Here is an 18,513-nt window from a genome sequence, read left to right on the forward strand (position 1 = left end):
GGGGGAACCAGAGAAGTGTTGCTGTGGATGTATGGATCCTAGCTACTGTCTACACATTTGTCAATAATCCCTGCTTGCAAATATGTTTTTCATAGGTGAGTGGAGGCAAGGGAAATGAATCCAGCGATGTGACTGGTCAAACTCTACTTGTTTTGCTTTTAGATTGGCCGGACGCTCATTGACCTGAGGACAACTGGTCAAACTCATAGACAGCTACAGCTTTTTGTGTTCCTATCATCCTTACTGCGGACAAACCTTTATTCTAAAGCCCTTACATACAGGATAGTTTTGAGCTTTAGCGTACATGTTGTATTTAGTGATATCTCTGAGCACATGTGTTTCTTTGGATTGTCTTTTTCTCTAAGTATGAATGTATGCTTTTCTAATATGTGCTTTTATTATTTTGAATCCATATTGTGCTTAATATTTCTTACTGAGTAACAGTGAGATGGTGCAGGTTTATACTGTATATTAACATCTAATAACATCTAATTTTACGGTTGTGTTTCTGATGTCATGTAGCCACTCCCCCTATGGTTGTTCACAGTTGCACTTCATCAAATAATCAAGCATTTATCTTCTAGCCTCAGATGTTTATATATACATGGTCTGAGTTACCACTGTCTCTTACGCTGATGATGGCTTATAGCTTAAACAGGTTCATTGTTTGCCCCATATTAAAATATTAGACTTTTTCTATGTGAGTGCCGGCATCTCCCTCAGCTTTTTGTGTAGTTTAGACTGACACATGGTCCCAGTGTACTCTGATGTCAGAGTGTGCGCAGGTTGGCCGGTCTGTTAATGTTAAATCCTTACTGATAGAGATTTAAATCACTGAAGAGGTGATGCTGCTGTGCTTCCTGTAAAATCAGAAACTGCAGATTGAAGACAGATCATTTCTACTGGTGTGATGAACTCAGTCCACATGGAACAACAGTGCTGATGTTTCTGCTGAACTCCAGGTCACAGGATTGCAAGGTTTTAAAATGTAAAGTGAAGGCACTGCGCTGTGAATGAAAACCACATTGACCCTGTTACCACTCTACCTGCTACTGTTGGTGAGCAGCTCCGTCCCACGGCTCCAGAACAGGCTGGGCTTCGGGGCGGCTCGAGGGCGACACTCGATCTTCACCTGCCCCCCTCTGGCTGCTGGGATCAGCTTCCGTACTGGATTCAGTCTGAAGTCTGGGGCCTGAACTGGAGGAACAGGAAGCAAGATGGAGGAACAGAGTACAGAGAGCAGAACAGGGAGGAGGGCATGAGGTGATGGATGGATGCAGAGAGAGGGAAGGATGGACAGAGTCAGATGAAAGAAGATGGAGGAATAGTGACTCATTACCGTGAGCCAGTATTAAACTGTTAAACTTCAATCTGCATAAAGAAAAATCTGTCACAGCATCAGTCTCAGGGACAGCGGAGCCTCCTCCTACCTTGGACTCTGAGCTCAGCGGTGGAGTAGATGGTGCCATGTTTGTTTTCAGCCACACACTGGTACATCCCAGAATCCTCCAGGGCCAGGTTACTGATCTTCAGACGAGCTCCATTCACCTCCACCCGGTCCTTAGAGAAGAGAGGGAAATGAGTTGGGTGGGGGTGGGGGGAGGGTGTGAAGCACACATTTAGGGTACACCGCGTGTGGGAATTAACATGTGATAACATAGTCTTCTTCCCTCAGTGAGGAGGAAGAGCCCTGTTCACATCCACTCTCTGTCTGCGGATATTTCTTCAGCCTGTTCCTGCCCCATGTAGATTTGTTTCTTATTATCATTTATATAATATTAATATGGGACGACACGGTAGTACAGTGGTTATCAATGTTGCCTCACAGTGAGAAGGTTCTGGGTTTGACCCCTGCCTTTCTGTGTCGAGTTTGCATGTTCTCCCTGTGCCTGCGTGGGTTCTCTCTGGGTACTCCGGGTACACCACAGTCCAAAGATGTGCACATTAGGTGTCAGTGTGAGTGTGAATGGTTGCTTGTCTCTATGAGTCAGCCCTGTGATCGACTGGCAACCTGCCCAGGGTGTACCCCGCCCTTGCCCAATGTCAGCTGGGATTGGCTGCAGGCCCCCTGCAACCCTATAAGGATAAGTGGTATCGATAATGGATGGATGGATATTAATATAATATTAATATGATTTTGTACTTCTGTCTGACTCCTTCTATTATTAAGTCTCCATGTGAGACATCATTTACAAATAAACTTTATAGTCTGGTTGAAACATGAGTTTTCCCAGAATGTAATTCTTCTTCTCTGCTCTTAAACAGTAGCCTACACAGGAACTTGTGCTGTGTAGCCACTGGCAGCTACTGTTAGAGCAGTGAAGAAGAACTTGATTTCCAGTAAATGGTGTGACGTTAGCCATTAGCAACATGTTAGAGTGGAAAGTCGCATCAGTAAAAAGACAACATGTTCAGTATGTAGGGCTTTAATATGGAGGGGTGGCTCAGTGTCAGGACAACTGGTGAGGGAAGTGACTGACAGTTCCGTTAAAGTTCATCATTCATGTGTCTGTTCACGTTACAAAGAGTTTACCCTGAGTTATAAAACCATGACAGACAGGGTCAGTACTACACAGCTGTTAAAATAACTTATTTAATGCACTGGTATCAGATCAGTTCCCAGGATTGGCCGAAACACAAGTTCAGTTATCAGATCATCTCAGCCCTGTGTGAATCAGGCTTCAACCTGCTGTGTCAGTGTCAGTGTCAGTGTCAGTGATGACAGTGAGTAAATAAACGTATGTAGTAATTCACCACGTATATGGTCAAATTCACACATCAGAGGAGAGGCTCAGAGCCTCCTCTCTTCTGATTGGCTCACTGACCAGTTGTTACTAGAGCTCCAGAGAGAAGCCTGAGAGAGGAGATGTAAAACTACACCAAGATGATTTTTGGTTCTTAAAACCACAAATATATCTTCTTATGGATCAACACTTCAAATAAAACACTGTGTAAAATATGGAGCTTTAATAGAAAGACATTATTTCCCTCTAACACTCTAAGTTAGTATGAAAACTGGCAGACTTTCTTTGAGTCAAATTATTCCCTCCAATTGAATAAAAGGAGGATGTGAATGTTTCACATCAACTCTTTTTTTTAAAACAAGGTTTACTGACCATTTGTTGAGGAAGAGGAAGCTACAGCTAGATTACCAGTGCTGGGATGAGTGTGTTCACATAGCTTTGTGTGCAGAGGTGCTGTGTATACACTACAGTGTGACAGTACTGCCTGTGTGTGTCACCTGTGTGCTGAGTGGCTGTCCGTTGCGTAGCCAGCGTATGGAGGGGCGTGGTTTACCAGCAGCAATACAGCTCCAGTGCAGCTCTGAGCTGATCTCCACCTCTGAGTCGCTCATCACCTGCAGCCACTCGGGCTGAGCTGGAGGGTGGAGAAGAATGACCAGCAGGACACAGTGAAGTGAAGATGTACTGACAGACAGAGACATGAAACCTGATAACAACAAACTTCTGTTCTCCACCTTGCACAGTGATGCGTCCCTGGTATGTGTCACTTCCTTCAGAGTTGTAGGCTTCACACTCGTAAACACCCTCATCATCGAAGGAGAGGAATGGCAGGGTGAGGGTGGGGCCATCAGCAGAGGAGCCCGCCTTGGACGGCATCAGTCCATCCACCTTCCTCCATCGCAGTTTAGGAACTGGACTGTTGGACAGAGAGTGGAGGGAGGGTGGAGGTGATATAGAGGGAGAGAAGGTGAAACAGTACAGAGGGAGGATTAAAGGAGGACAGATGTTACTGAACAGGACACAGCGCACAACAGATCCAGTGATGTCCGAGGTGGGGACTTACTTTCCATAGGCGAAGCACTCTAACTGGACGGTGTGTCCTGCCAGGGCATAGGTCTCTGTTGGGAAGCGTACCTTAATGCTCGGAGCCGACTTCCTGGGATTCGCTGAAATAAAATAAACTGTAAATATTCAGATGAATTCATGTTCACATTGTGCAGCTCTGATCTGATCTAAGAACCTGCTGCCATGACGTTTGGACACTCAGGATCCACAGAGGAGGGTTTCTGAGGATTGTGGGCACTACCTGACCTTTCCTTTGGCACCATGTACCAGGACCCTGTGAGGTAAGATCTAATGGGCAGATACCAAATAAATGAACTGAGCATGTGGAGTTCTCCAGATGATTAACTCTTTCCATTCTGAGCTCTAGATAAATAATTTGTGTCCATGTAACACACAGTGTAGGAGCAGGGCCCAGTGTTAAAGTCAGACGTTCAGGAACTATGAAGAAGCAGTCACTTCATCTTGTATTGTTGTGTTAGAGAAAACAGCTGTGCACTGAGTCTACAGCTGCTTCAGGAAGTATTCAGACCCCTGCACTTGTGTTGTGGATTTGATTTTAAATGGATCCGTCTCCTCTCCGCAAACCATACAAACAAAGTGAAAACACATTTTTAGAAATTTTTGCAAATGTATTAAAAATCAAAAACTAAAATCTCTCATTTCCAAAATACTTCAGACCCTCAGTCCAGTTCTTTGTAGGACCCCCTTCAGCAGCAGTTCCAGCCTCAGTCTGCTTGAGTCTCTACAGACTCAGACTGGACAGGAAGTGTCTGTGATCTGTCCTCTTCAGGTCTCTCCAAAAATGGACTATGGACATGCTTCAGTGTACCAATGGTGTCATCCAGGTGCTGAGCAGGTCCTGGTGTTTGGAGATCAGAGAGTTTGGTTCCTCCTGGTCTCGGAGTCTTTCAAGTCTGTCTGTCAGACTCCAGCAGACTGTCTCATGTCTTTGACCCTGAGTGTCTCTGTCTCGTCTCTCCACCATAAACACCTGACTGATGCTCCTCCTTCCTGCAGCTTCTCCATCTCTGCAGAGGAACTCTGAAGCTCCTCCCTGACCCAGGTCCTTCTCACCTGGTCCCTCAGTTTGTCTGGACACCAGCTCTAGAAGAGTCCTGGTTCCAGACATGTTCCACGGTTCTCCTGAGAACACTCAGAGCTTTGTGTCCTGATCTCTGTCTCACCACAGAGGTCTACAGAGAGTCCACTGGACTTCATGTCTTTGTCCAGACCTGCAGTGAACTGTGGGACCTGATACACACAGGTGTGATTCTCTCTCTCTCTCAACTGTCCATTAAGCTCAATTCCCTACAGGTGTCAAGATCTAGATTCATCTCAAAGATAACGAAATCAAACAGGAAACAGCCGACCACAGTTTGGAGCCACAGAAAAGTGGCTTTTTTGGTTTTTAATAAATCTCTAAAAACATGTTTTCACTTTTCCATCATGGGTTATTGATTGTAGACTGATGGACAAAAATTTAATCTACAACATAATAAAGTGAAGTTTTTTGTTTTGTTACATTAAAAATGTGTTTTGCAAAGTAAAGTTTTAAAAAAACAAACTTGAGGTTTATTTGAATCAGTATCTGATAATCAGGCCTAATCAATAATCAATAACGTCTGGGATGCTAAAGTGAATTCTGCTCCACACAGTCAGCATCCTGCAGACCTGCAGCTACATGTGGCTGTTAGCATCAGCCTCCATACCGTCAGACATCACCGTGAGCTGGTTGGCTTTGCTGAAGGTGCTCTTGGTGCTGATGTCCAGGCTGATGGTGGTGAAGCAGTAGTAGTTCCCTGTGTCATTGGGCTCTGCTTTAGCCACATACAGGTTCCCTGTCACCTGCGACACGAACATACGGCCATCTGTTCTTTGGATGAAGTTGGGAAACTCGTTGAGAAGCCAGCGGTAAGACAGAGCTGCAGAAAGGAGACAAGGACAAATCACACTCATCAGGAATCCAGGCAGAAGCAAAACTGAGCACATTTCCAGCTGTGGCCTGTGGCAGGTTTTATGTGAAGGTAAACTCTCATGAGGTTAAACCATCTTCCACCTCACAGCTCATCCTTCTCTGTGGTTTAAAGACTAGCTTCCCAGCAGCAGTAAGAACCCTGAAGCAGAGGGGATACCTGGGTAATGTGGAGGCGGCTGGCAGGCCAGGAAGGTTCCTAGGCCCTCGTATGCTGTCTGAGGACTCCTGCTGTCTGAGGGGAAGTCATGGAGGTCTGAAGAAAGAGAGGGAAAGGATTACTACCCCATTAACAAGTATAAGAAGAAGCAGTAAGATACAGTGACACTTGAAGAGGTTTAAACTCCTCTGCTCTCACAGCCAAACTTCAGGTTCGCAGCTCTGCTGATGATGGTCCCGCAGCGGTTGATGGCCAGACACTGGTACGAGCCTGCGTCTCGGGCGGAGTCGGGACCACTGATCACCAGGTTGCCGGCCACCAAGGTGTAACGGACGTCCAAGCCAAGCGGGACATCTGTGCCGTTCACAAGCCACCTGCAAGACAAAAAGCAGGGCAAAATGTAAGTGTCCCAAAGAGAACATAGTAAACATGACACGAGCTAAACTAGTCTATCAACAAAAGGTCTCCCAACTTTGGATCTGAGCCATGATCTGGTGATGAGAGAAATTTCAGGTTCACAAACATAAACCACTACGAATCAAAGTTTTGATTGACTGATCTGCAAATAAAACCAGAACAATAATGCGCACAGTATATACACACATATGAGCCACAAACTGCTGAGCTCTGTTTCATGCACCGACACAAAACTGACACATAATATGAGAATATGTCAGAATACTGTAGCTGGAGGTCTGTCCTTCAAATCATCTCCCAGCCCATACAGAAATGTAATATATGACATATATGTTCCTATATCAACAGTGATGTTGCAATATGTGTCACCTACAGTATATTATTATCACACATATACATCTTCTGATATATGAAGATGTATGTTTCTAACATATGTGAAATACCAATAGTAAAACAGAAGTCTATGTGGAGAAAACTGTGCATCACTTTTCATTGCTTTCACACAAAATGCATTCAGTGACCACAGTTACCAAAATTCATGAACTCCTTTCTCAGTCAGAGCCCACCACCTGCAAAACACTATACTTCTGCAGCACATTTTTCAAATGCTAACACACTTTGTTCAAAACAGTTAAAAACACAATCAAAACAGAATGATGGGAAAAAAAATGTCTGCATTCCTGCTGCAGCCACATTGAAATCTATAGAAAATAATATCATAATATTGACAAAAAAATTAAATAATAATAATTCCAAACACAGCTGAGTGCAGTTTGCAGGTGAAAACTTACGCAGGTGACCTGTGTTTGGCCTCATTACTGTAGCACGCAGATAAAAGGGGATGGCTTCTGAATGTTTTTTTTTTTTTTTGAAATATGGATCAAAGAGGACAGGCTGGTGGAGAGAGAAGCATGGCAAGGAGAGGGAAAAGAGGAAGGAGAGGAAGACCAAGAGCTGTGGTCTCTGATGAGATGAGGGCCACAATTATTGAGCATGTTGGTGAGAAAGAGTTTTTGAGGTGAGATGAACTGTTGAGCTGAGATGCATGTTTGTAATGCAGACTGTGTGAAGAGTTTTGAAAAAGTATATTCAGTATTGACCAATGCTTGTTAGCAACTGAAAAAAACTCTAATCTTTTCTTTATTTATCATTCAGCACTTACAGTTATTTTTCTCAATCTTCATTTATTGTAATCATTGAATTATTTGTTAATTTATTTATTAATTGTATTTCTCTTTTTTTTTCAATTGTTTAACTTGGAAAATGTTCAAGGATTCTACCTTCATATCACCAGTTTACAGTTTTTACCCGTTGCTTGAACACTATAGACCCATGCTTAGACTAAAGTAACACAACTTGAAGCTTTTGTTACCATACCTCAAACACATGTACCCATACCTTAAACAAAAACGCTGCTTTGTACTCTAGTTGCAATTCTGCAACACACTTACTCCTTTATGCAACACACTTGGTCCTGCATACTACACACTATTTCATACATAAGACACTTCGTTCAAAAATGAAATCTCAAGGTGCCATTTGGAAAACACATGTATCCAAAATACAAAACACATCGGGTAATTGCAACCACTCAAATACACACCTGAAGGCACTTACTTGCAAAACTGAACACCAATCAGCCAGCTACAAAAAGCCCTCAGTTTAGCCATTTCAAGAACTTTGCAAGCATGGATGGAGGGAGAGCGAGAGGCAGAGGTAGAGCAAGAGGAAGAGGACGAGGACGAGGAAGAGGAAGAGGAAGAGGAAGAGGAAGAGGAAGAGGAAGAGGAAGAGGAGGAGGAGGACAAGGACAAGGTCAAGGTCAAAGAGGCCATGCACGGACCCCTATTTCTGATGATATAAGAGCAACTTTGGTGGACCATGTCATCAACCATGGCCTGACTATGAGGGAAGCTGGGCAGAGAGTCCACCCACATCTAAGCCGCTTCACAGTGGCATCTGTAATAAGAACATTCCGACTGGAAAACAGGTATGTCTTCACCTCTCTACCTTCTACTCTACTCAGATGGTATTTACAGTACTGTACTACAGTATATCACATTACCACATCACGTGTACAGGGTATTGCAGGGTGCTAATGCTCCTTTTGCAGCCAAAGTGGTAGTTTTTGTGAAACATACCATGATTACTTATATTGAGATGTTTCAGTACAGTGGATGATACAGTATATACAGTAAAGTACAGTATATATAGTACTGTAAGAAAAAGAAGCAAACCAATGACAATTTGTGGTTGTATTTCTCTAGAATGACTAGAAGACCTTCTGGGGGAGGACGCCAACGCCTGTTCACACAACAGCAGGAACTTGCCGTTGTGGACCTAGTGAGGGCAGACAATGCCATCCGTCTCCACCAGCTACGACAGAAAGTACTTGCAGACAGGCAAGTGTTCAACAACATAAACCATGTGAGCATCACCACCATCAGACGCATCTTGGGAAAACACAACATCACCATGAAGCAGCTCTACAGGGTCCCATTTGAGAGGAAGTGTCAGGGTCAAAGGACTTCAATGTGAATATGTACGGGTAAGTGTAACTGTCCTTTACATTTACAATACAGTATTGGTGAAATCCAGTAGCAGCTGAATATGTACCATATCAGTACCACATGGATCCATTCGGAGAGCTACACAGGTACCTGTGTGATGGGGTGGGGGTTCTGTATGTGTAGCACTGTAGTAATATGTTTTGTTTTTTTTGTTACAGAGAATCTTGGCCATGGATGGAGCTGCACAGCCTCATGAATTCGTTTTCATTGATGAAGCTGGATTCGACCTGAGCAAAACAAGACGACGGGGTCGTAATGTAATTGGCCAAAGGGCAATTGTGCACGTCCCGGGGCAGCGCGGGGGAAATCACATTGTGTGCCGCCATAAGCCTTCGAGGGCTTCTGCATCATCATGCAAAACTAGGTCCATACAATACCCAACATATACTCACATTTCTAGATGCTCTCCATAATATAGTTGTACAGAACAGACCAGATCAGCCCAGGTTTGTGGTGGTATGGGATAATGTCAGTTTCCATCGGGCTGCTCTGGTCCAGGCCTGGTTCACCAACCACAATCAATTTGAAGTGGTATACTTGCCCCCTTACTCACCATTTTTAAACCCTATAGAGGAATTCTTTTCGGCTTGGAGATGGCGTGTATATGACCGCCAACCACATGCCCGCATGCCTCTTCTGCAGGCAATGGATCAGGCCTGTGGCGACATTCAGGTGACAGCAAACCATGGATGGTTTCGACATGCAAGGGGATATTTTCCCCGGTGCCTAGCGGGAGAAGACATTGCTTGCTATGTCAATGAGGTCCTGTGGCCAGACCCCAACAGACGGCAGGATCCATGAGCCCACGTATGCACGATTGCCATGATGCCATGTTTACAGTATAGTGTTTTTTTCTTTTTTTTTTTTTCTTTATCTGAATTCATGTTACTGCAATGTACAGTGCTGCAATGTACAATACTGAGTAGGCCTATTTGCTTTTTTGGTTGTTTGAAAATGTGCCTCCTGAAAATGTGCCTTCTGAATAAACAGTGAAAATCAAAGACTGCAGTGTTTTATATAAAGTAGACTAGTGTGTTCCCCCTGATCTGAAAGTGTATGCATATGATGCAAGTGTGTGTCATTTTGTCATCAGAGTTACATTTTGACAAAGGATTGTTAGGTTTTGATAGCAGAGTTTAGGTTTTGATAGTAGAGTTTCAATTTGACACAGATGTGAATGGTATATTTCCCAGTGTTGTGTCATGTTTACTTGTGTGTAGAGTTTTGGCACAATGAGCGAAGTTTTGCAAAATGTGTTCAAGCAACGGGCAAAAACTGTAATACCCGCAAATGTACATTAACATAATTTTATAATCCTGTCTTACTATGAAAATCAGCACTGTTACAACAGTTTACTGAACGTTCTTTGGCTGAGTGAAACATATTTGAAAATAAAATACCTGTTTCACTCTCACACTGGACAACCTATCAAAGTATGATGGAAACCAGCATGACCTGGATTTATTTACCATCATTTTTTCACCACTTCCTAATGATATCATTCTTTAAATTAACCTGAAATGGATTAACCAATCAAAATGATTCCTTCTCTGACTCTCAGCAGTGGTACTGAAATTTAAGTACCACTTTAATTTAGACTTTTTAAAGGTGTGTGTGTGTGTGTGTGTGTGTGTGTGTGTGTGTGTGGGGGGGGGGGGGTAGGTGTGTAAGTGGGTGTGTGCTACCCACCTGTAGGAGGCAGCTGGACTTGCTCTGGCCTGACAGCTCAGGGTCACCTTGCCTTCACTCAGGCCCTCTGGGTAAATTGTGCCACTTGGCTGTTCTTCAAACACCGGGCCGCTGTCATGACCTGACACACACACATCTCCACCTGGAAAATTTTTTAACAACACACAAAGTTACACAACAAACCCAGAGCCAAAAGTTTCCTGACGGGGAGGACCTTAGGTAATGTCCTAGACACTACTTCCTGTCAGCCACAACTTTTAACCTCTTGTCCTTTGTCCAAGTTTTAACCCCATGATTCTGACGTTTGAAGCTGAGATGTCTGGTCTGTTTTGTTTTCAGTCACTTTGTCACAATCAAGAAAAGAGAGCAGCTTCTCTCTACTTGTAAAGATCTGTTTTCTGCAGTGTTTGATTTTGCTCCTGTTCTACCTGTTCCTAACATGACCAACAAACATTACATAACAGTTCAGTGTGTTCTTTCCTTAATCAGTCTTTAATGAGCTGAGAATAAAAGACACGCTGAAAAACACAAGCAAGATCAACGTCTTACAAATTCAGTAGCGACCCCATTCTGGGAGGGTTTGCCACTAATCTTTTATCCTGTTCAGCAGCTCAACATTTAATACAACAACACAAATGTAGATAGTGTTGTAAATATGATATAACCTCTGTAAAAGGCTGAAAGAATATTAACTTTTTGAGAAAATGATGGAAATACATGAAATCTAATTACAGAGTACTTATTATTGTGTTGGTTGTATATATGTACACTACTTCTATGGTGGGTACTCAAGTCAAACTGCATGGTCCTCTTATCATATGCAGTGATAATAACATATCATATTTAACAACATTTGATGAACTTTTAATACAAGTGTTTTTATAGGCTAATCTGAGTTACTTTAAGTGGGCAAGCATTGAGTGACATTAAGTTTAATCACTTTTACATCACTTTGGTACAGTGGATGACATTATGCTGATATTTGGCATTTACCTCCTCATTTACTTTATATTCATATAATATTTGTTATACGAGCAGCTCTGCAAATATAAATTCTGACAGGAATAAATAAGACTGTTCAATATATATAAAGTAGTTCAAATTATCTCTAAACCAGCTATAAGATTCAAATGCTAATAATAAGTAATAATAATCCAACATCACATGTAATATAATAACAGAACTCTGTTCTACAGAATGAGTCATTTACTTTTGACACCTAGGTACTTTTATGTAGGGCCGGATATCAAACTTCAACACTGTTATGGACCAACCAACTTCGTTTGATACTATCGAGGACTGATGTCTCATTTAATACCTCAGGAGTAAATGAGTAAATCTCATTAGTGTCAGTGAGCCAATCAGCGATGCAGTGTGTGTAAAGAGTGTAAAGTTAAAGTTAAACTAAAGTTTGTACTGTAATGTGTATTGTAATTTTATTTATTTATTTATTTATTCCATAGGGACAATGCATGTTAATGAACATCAGTATAAAAAAATGCTAATTTACATCCACAGTCCCTGAGCAGGTAACATAAAACAAAAACATTACAATTCACAATACACTACTACAAATATAAAACACATAAAAAGACAAATTCATTTGGTTGCATACTGAGTTAAAAGTGATCACAGATCTGGTTTGACTTAATGTTTGAGATGAGATGTGCCACAGCCCTCTGTTCTTAGTCCATGCAAAACCTTATAAATAAAACCATCATAATAAAAAAGAAAAAGAAAACAGTAATTCACTCAATAGAATATATTTTTCCAGTACTGCAATGATGAAATGGAGGTGTTTTTTTGTTGTTTTTTTTCATCTAAAACTTTTCTTTTTCTTAAAATGGATTTGAGAAAAGTATAATTAAAGGAGCTATCAGTTTCCTCTGCTGCTGAACCTGGTTTCTTGTCAGGAGCAGGTGATGGTGATTGTCTCCTGACAAGAGCTTCAACCATCATTGTCTTTACAAGACAAGAGGTTATAATATTCCTTCTGAGCAGCTACGTCTTCAGGACAGACTGGAGGCTACAGTGAGGAGACGGGCCAGGGCTAGCTGGTTAGCATGCTAACTTCTGTAGGAGAAAAGATGTGACAGAGACAAGAGTTAACACTGACGTTTGTCTCCACCTCTGGACACAGCTGTTGGTGAGTAAAGGAATGAAGTTTGATGCTGAACTCACAACATTTCTTCTAGACTGGTTAGTAAACAGCTGCTAATGCTAACGCTAGCTATGTAGCAATAGTTAAACTTACATATAGCTCCTTTAAGGTGCAGAGTGCCAGGTCATCAGTATCTAGTTTGGGGCTGTGACACAGCTGGAGCTGGCAGTGTCATTGTTCATTGGTGTGGACGCTCACATCGTTATCGTTGAAGTTTCTGTTTCTGATGGGGAGGGAAGTTGGTCCTGAAGCTTGCTGCTGTATTTACACCTTAAAGAAGGTTTTGGCTACAAACATAGCTACAGTCTGTGACAGAGTGGGGGTGGAGGGTCCAGTGTGTTTTCAGTACTTCACAAACATAAAGAAAACCTTCTGCAGGAATACTCTCCATCGTGCAGATGTTCTCTGAGCAGACTCAGCTCTGCTGTGTACACTCAGTCTCAGCTCATGGTTTTGTGTAATGTGTTTTGATTTTCACAGACAGCAACAATCTGAGAGAAACTTCTTTGATCCTTCAAATATTTCATTTGGCTTTTTGCCCACGGCAGAAAACATGTTTATAAGACCTTGGACAAGAGTTGTGTGTGTGTGAGTGTACAGCTCTCTCACTGCAATCACACAAACACACACACAGTTAGACCCTATGTTACCTCAACAATAAATCAATAAAGACCTGCCTCTAAAAAAAAGTCTGACATTCTGGAGTTGAAGGAAATAAAGAATAAACTATTGTGGATCCAGACGGAGGCTGTGTGTGTGTGAGAGACTGAATAAGAAAGACAATCTGTCTCTGGCCCCGGTGGTTCACCTGGTGGAGCATGTGCTAATAGGTTTAGTCCTTGTCCCAGCAGCCCGGGTTTGAGTCTGGCCTGTGGGCCCTAGCTGCATGTCATCCTCCTTTCTCTGTCTCTCTGCCTCTCTGTCTCTCTCTCTCTCTCTCTCTCTCTCTCTCTCACTATGAGTAAGATAAAGGCAAAAGCCTGAAAAATAACCCAAAAAAAAAGAAAGATATTGTGTTTCTTCTACCTTTCTCTCTGAGTGATCATGTTACAGTAAATCCAGCTGAAATCACAGCTCAGTCTTTGGCTTTCATTTATGTGTTTGGTGATTTTGTCAGACGATGTCACAGTTATAAAATCAGGATTTGACCATAGGTCCAGACAGATACTCGGTTTAGACCTAGTCTTGTTAGACAACATCAGGGAAAGGCTGCAAAATAACAATGACGCCATTTAGCATCTGATTACTAGCTAGCCCGCTAACTACAGCTGGAGACAGCAGTCCTTGTTCTGCTCTGCAGTGATGTAGCTCCACCTCCAGTTCTCCACCTGAACAGAACAAGAACCACCATCACCAGCTGCAGTCCAACATAGAGGAGTTACAGTCTGTCCGCGGGAGCCGACACCTGCCTGAAGGCCGGGAGACAGAAAGCAGAGTGAAGAGTAACGGCAAGTGGCGATACAAATCACAACTTCCAGTCAGGATTTTCAGAATAAAACCAGAGTGGAAACAGGATACAGAGATTTGTGAGTTGGGCCTTTGAGTTGAAGTGTGCACAATTAGTCATGTGATCATGAGTTCAACTAAATCTGTGAGGAGACTGATTCAGATCGTGAATCATGAATCTACCTCAAAATATTAATTCGATGTCATTTATACCAACATGGTGGAGAAAGGTGAGGCTACCTCACAGTAACTTTACTTTGTTTCCATTCATCTGTTTTTATGCTAATTTGCAATTTGACCCAAGTTTGATGGAAACAGACTTAAATAAATGATAACGTACATGAAGCAGCCGTAAATGACGTGACAAAAAGTGTAGAGTGATAATTTGATTGGCTACAAAACTCTTCTGCCTGGATAAGAGAATCAGTGTCATTAAGTGGAACATGTGAGTAAACCTGGTTCTAATGTTAATTATCAACACCAACACTGGCTCTGTAAGCCACCTTAAAACCCACATTTGTGTGTGTGTGTGTGTGTGTGTGTGTGTGTTAATCTGAACTTACCGACTGCTTCCCTCAGAGCCACTGAGCTGAGGAGCAGCAGACACAGAAGGCGCTCCATGATCTGGATCCAGCTGGACTACAACAGGATCACAAACAAACCAGGAGCAGATGGGATCAAAACCTGTTCACCTTGCCTCACAGGAAGAGGAATTCCAGTTTGGGCCTGTGCAGAAATACAGAACAAGATCATGTTCATGAGAAACTCTTCAAGCAAACAACAGTAAAATGCACTCAGTTAGAATCACTACATGGACAAGAGGTCAGTCCAACCCCCTTCTTTCAAATTGTCTTGGTATTGCTGAACTTCACTATTTTGCAGATCACCATTCATTCAGAACTTTGTGCTCATTTTGTTTATTTCAAGAAGCAAATAAAGTATGTTATATATCATACAATAGAAAAAGTATAGAATAATTTTTCATGAAAAAAATGATAAAATTATTACTAAATGACTAAATGTGAAGAAATAACAGTTTTGATGTATTGTGTTGCAGAAATACTGAAGTTAACATGCTAGCCAGCCAGCCCCATCCTGTCCCATCTCCTAACACCACTTTGTACCTCAAGAGGTGGTAGTGATTCCCCGTGGCATCCAGTGTGCTCTCAGTGAGGATAAAGAAGTAGCTGATCAGAGGACATGTTGAAAATGGAACAATAAACACAACAATGGGTGAAGTTCTTGGCAAGCGACCACCACTACCATCACCACCACCATCACCACCATCACCACCACCATCACCACTTCCCGCTCCTGGCAAGAAACCACATTCGGAGTCAAAGAAAAGAAGTGATAGAAATAGAAGAAAAACCAGGGTTAATGTTGCCGTTACTGAACATATGAGCATTTCTCCTAGACTGGTAAGTAAACAGCTGTTAATGCTAATGTTAGCTATGTAGCAATAGAAAAAATGTAGATCTAGCACCTTTAAGTCTCAATCTGCCACTGAAATGACTTACACAAAACTTTATTGATATGACAAAGAAATCGAAATTTAGAGTCCACTAACCAGCTTCTTCATTCCCACATGAACTTAGCCGTCATGAAGATGACTTTTGAGATGTTACTTCGGTATGTTTTTAATCTAACTCATGTCTGAACAGAGCAAATTCCACCAGCTGGTGCAGACTGACAGGTGAGGTTGAGAGTTCTTGAAAAAGCCAGTAAGTGGACATGAGATTTTTGTAAAACTGGTTATTCCCAAGGTCAAGACTGAACTTCACATTCAAATTTAATGTTTCTTTAAAAAGACTAAGTTAAAACCTAGTATATGGCCAGACCATGTTGTAGGTTATTTAGCATTCAGCCTAGTGTGATCTGATTTAATCTCTATATCTGTTTGCTTCTCCCCTCCTCTCACTGCTCACGGTAGACGTTGTCCTGATCAAAGGGCCATGGTTCCATCTTTACATTTTTTCAGGTGTCCCAGTGCAATAGCAGGTGATGTGTCTGCAGCAGGACTAAAACACAACAGCAAAAGGCAAAGAGAACCTGGAGCGCTTTGTCTTCACAATGCACAAGTTTAGCAAACCGCAATGCGGCCTTGAGGAGCACCTTGAGAGGTGGACTCAGTGAGCCGAATTGAGACCTCCTCAAGAGGTGGCCTCATTTCAGTTCTATGTTAGCAACACTGCAGGCTGTAAACATCCACCTAATAGAAACTGTTTTTGCCAATTCATTTTGAAAGAGCTACAGCCAATGGGGAAACTCCAACTTAGTCATGTGGCATTCGGCTGACCAATGGTAGAACTGTGATCAGTCAGTCAGTCAGCGACATTCACAATTATAGGTTGGGACCCACTGTTGCAGTCCAGACAAAAATATTTGCTACTGTCCATACATAGTGGAAAAGAGTTTCCACCTTAAAATTTATCATGGACTTGATGATTCTTTATAACCAGATACTACTTGAATAAATCTGAGATGAGTTGTTTTTGAGGGGTGTATCACCTCAACACACACAGTCCATCGTACTTTATCTGCTTAAGATTCACTCAATATAGAATTACAATTCTCAATGCATCATTAGGCCTAAATGACTTCAGTGGGTAAGACACACACACATCACTATCAGTCTGCACTCACACAAACTGTTGAGGGTGAAGGGAAGGGCACAGCATGGAAGAATAAAACAGCTAGGGAATGACAGAGCAACAGGGGAATCAAACATACAAGTTGAAAGGAAAAAGAAAGAGTGAAGAAGAGAAGGAGTGAGAGCAGAAGTGACAGACTGATGAAGAAGGAGATGAAATGAAACAGAGAGAGGCCATGAAATCAAGTCACAATATTACAAGAATTAAAAATGTCAAATTTTGAGAGAAAAAAACGAATTTTTAAGAATATAACATCAACCAATCAAACAGGTGAAAAGACAGTCAATGTCAGCCTGAGTTGCTTCTGGCAGCTGCTGTTTGTCTGTCTGTATAGAATAGACTCAGTTTCTTCACCGTCTTTTCAGTGTCCTGAGGCTGAGGATGATGATGATGAGCCAAAAGATGAAGTATCTCCATATGAAACCTCTGCTAAAGTAGAACAGGATGCTCCACGTTCCTCATTTTAAAGCTTCTGATATTTCTCCTCTAAAACAACACGGAACCTACAATTACCACTTTATTCTCAAAATATTATGACATTTTAGTTGTAAAATTACCACTTCTGCAAGTGAGGGTAACACGCATGCCACTGCATTTATTTGTATCTATTTCTAAGGTCAGGGTCAGTTCCTGAAGACAGATGAAAAACAGAACCATACCCCGCTTGGATCCTGTCAAACCTTCATTTCTTCTGGAATGTTTACCTCTGAGGTCGGACTGAAGCTCTGTGGGGTTGGTGTAAGCCTGGCTCAGTCCTCCAGGTGCCCAACTCTCAGAGACGGCAGAAGGCAGAGATGGATAACGGTAGAGAAAGAGAAGGCTGCCCCAAGGCCTTCACTCAGACCCTGCTCCACTGCCTGCTAATAAAACTACCGTTGTGTTCTTCCAACATTAAAACTGGTTCAAACATCACACAGTGACTGATGGTCACTGATTCCTACTGTCTACCACTGACACTGAGCTAATAAAACCTAAGCTGGCCATTCAGTGGTCATCTAGAAATTACGCTGTGACACAATATGATGCTGTGCTTAAGATGATAATATCAACATCAACGATATGGACAAGGATGCAAGAAGACACTATTTTCAGATCTTATTTCTACCCATCAACACAACCCTAGATTTTTATTCAAGACAGTCAACCACCTCTTAAATCCAACTCCTCCCTGTGCCCCAGCAGAAAGTAATGCTGATTATGAAATGTTTTTACCTTATTTTAATGACAAAGTGGAGTCAATTAGAGTCTTAATAATGACTATTGCCTCTTACACCGATTCTCTTTACCCACAAATACATAGCCTGAACCAGTTTTATCCTATTAACCTGTCTGAACCAAGTGGCAACCCACCGTGACGTCACCCATTGGTTTGTGTACTGCCCTTTTGAAGCCAGGAGTTTCCGTTTTGGCCAACGCCATTTTGGTTTTTTGAAACCTGAAGAAATGATATTTGGAGGAGAGGGTGGAGCTGGGGAGGGGTGAGGGGTGGCTCTGACTGTGTGTAAGCTATGTGGTGTAACCGCTCCATGGACCAAGGGAAAACATGTTATAAAGTGTTTTAAAATTAGTTCTGCAAAGCTAAGGTGACGTTACCAAACTTAGTGTTAACAATGACAGCGGGTTGTCAATGTCGGT

General features: G+C 42.2%; 1 protein-coding gene across 1 annotated transcript in view; it reads right to left on the reverse strand.

The window, feature by feature from the left end:
- The window catches only part of cntn2 (contactin 2), a 35,217-nt gene extending 20,342 nt beyond the window's left edge, over positions 1–14,875 (reverse strand). Inside the window, exons 1-10 of the mRNA XM_022745119.1 lie at positions 14,788–14,875; positions 10,618–10,759; positions 6,140–6,315; positions 5,942–6,037; positions 5,519–5,731; positions 3,808–3,910; positions 3,479–3,660; positions 3,242–3,378; positions 1,431–1,560; positions 1,047–1,197 (exon numbers count right to left, since the gene is read on the reverse strand). Coding sequence (XP_022600840.1) covers positions 1,047–1,197; positions 1,431–1,560; positions 3,242–3,378; positions 3,479–3,660; positions 3,808–3,910; positions 5,519–5,731; positions 5,942–6,037; positions 6,140–6,315; positions 10,618–10,759; positions 14,788–14,845 — 1,388 coding nt within the window. The 5' untranslated portion in view covers positions 14,846–14,875. The remainder of the gene's footprint in view (positions 1–1,046; positions 1,198–1,430; positions 1,561–3,241; positions 3,379–3,478; positions 3,661–3,807; positions 3,911–5,518; positions 5,732–5,941; positions 6,038–6,139; positions 6,316–10,617; positions 10,760–14,787) is intronic.
- Positions 14,876–18,513: the final 3,638 nt, after the last annotated feature.

Source organism: Seriola dumerili, unplaced genomic scaffold (assembly GCF_002260705.1).
Source record: "Seriola dumerili isolate Sdu_G_001 unplaced genomic scaffold, Sdu_1.0 BDQW01000088.1, whole genome shotgun sequence".
In the NCBI taxonomy this organism is placed as follows: Eukaryota; Metazoa; Chordata; class Actinopteri; order Carangiformes; family Carangidae; genus Seriola; species Seriola dumerili.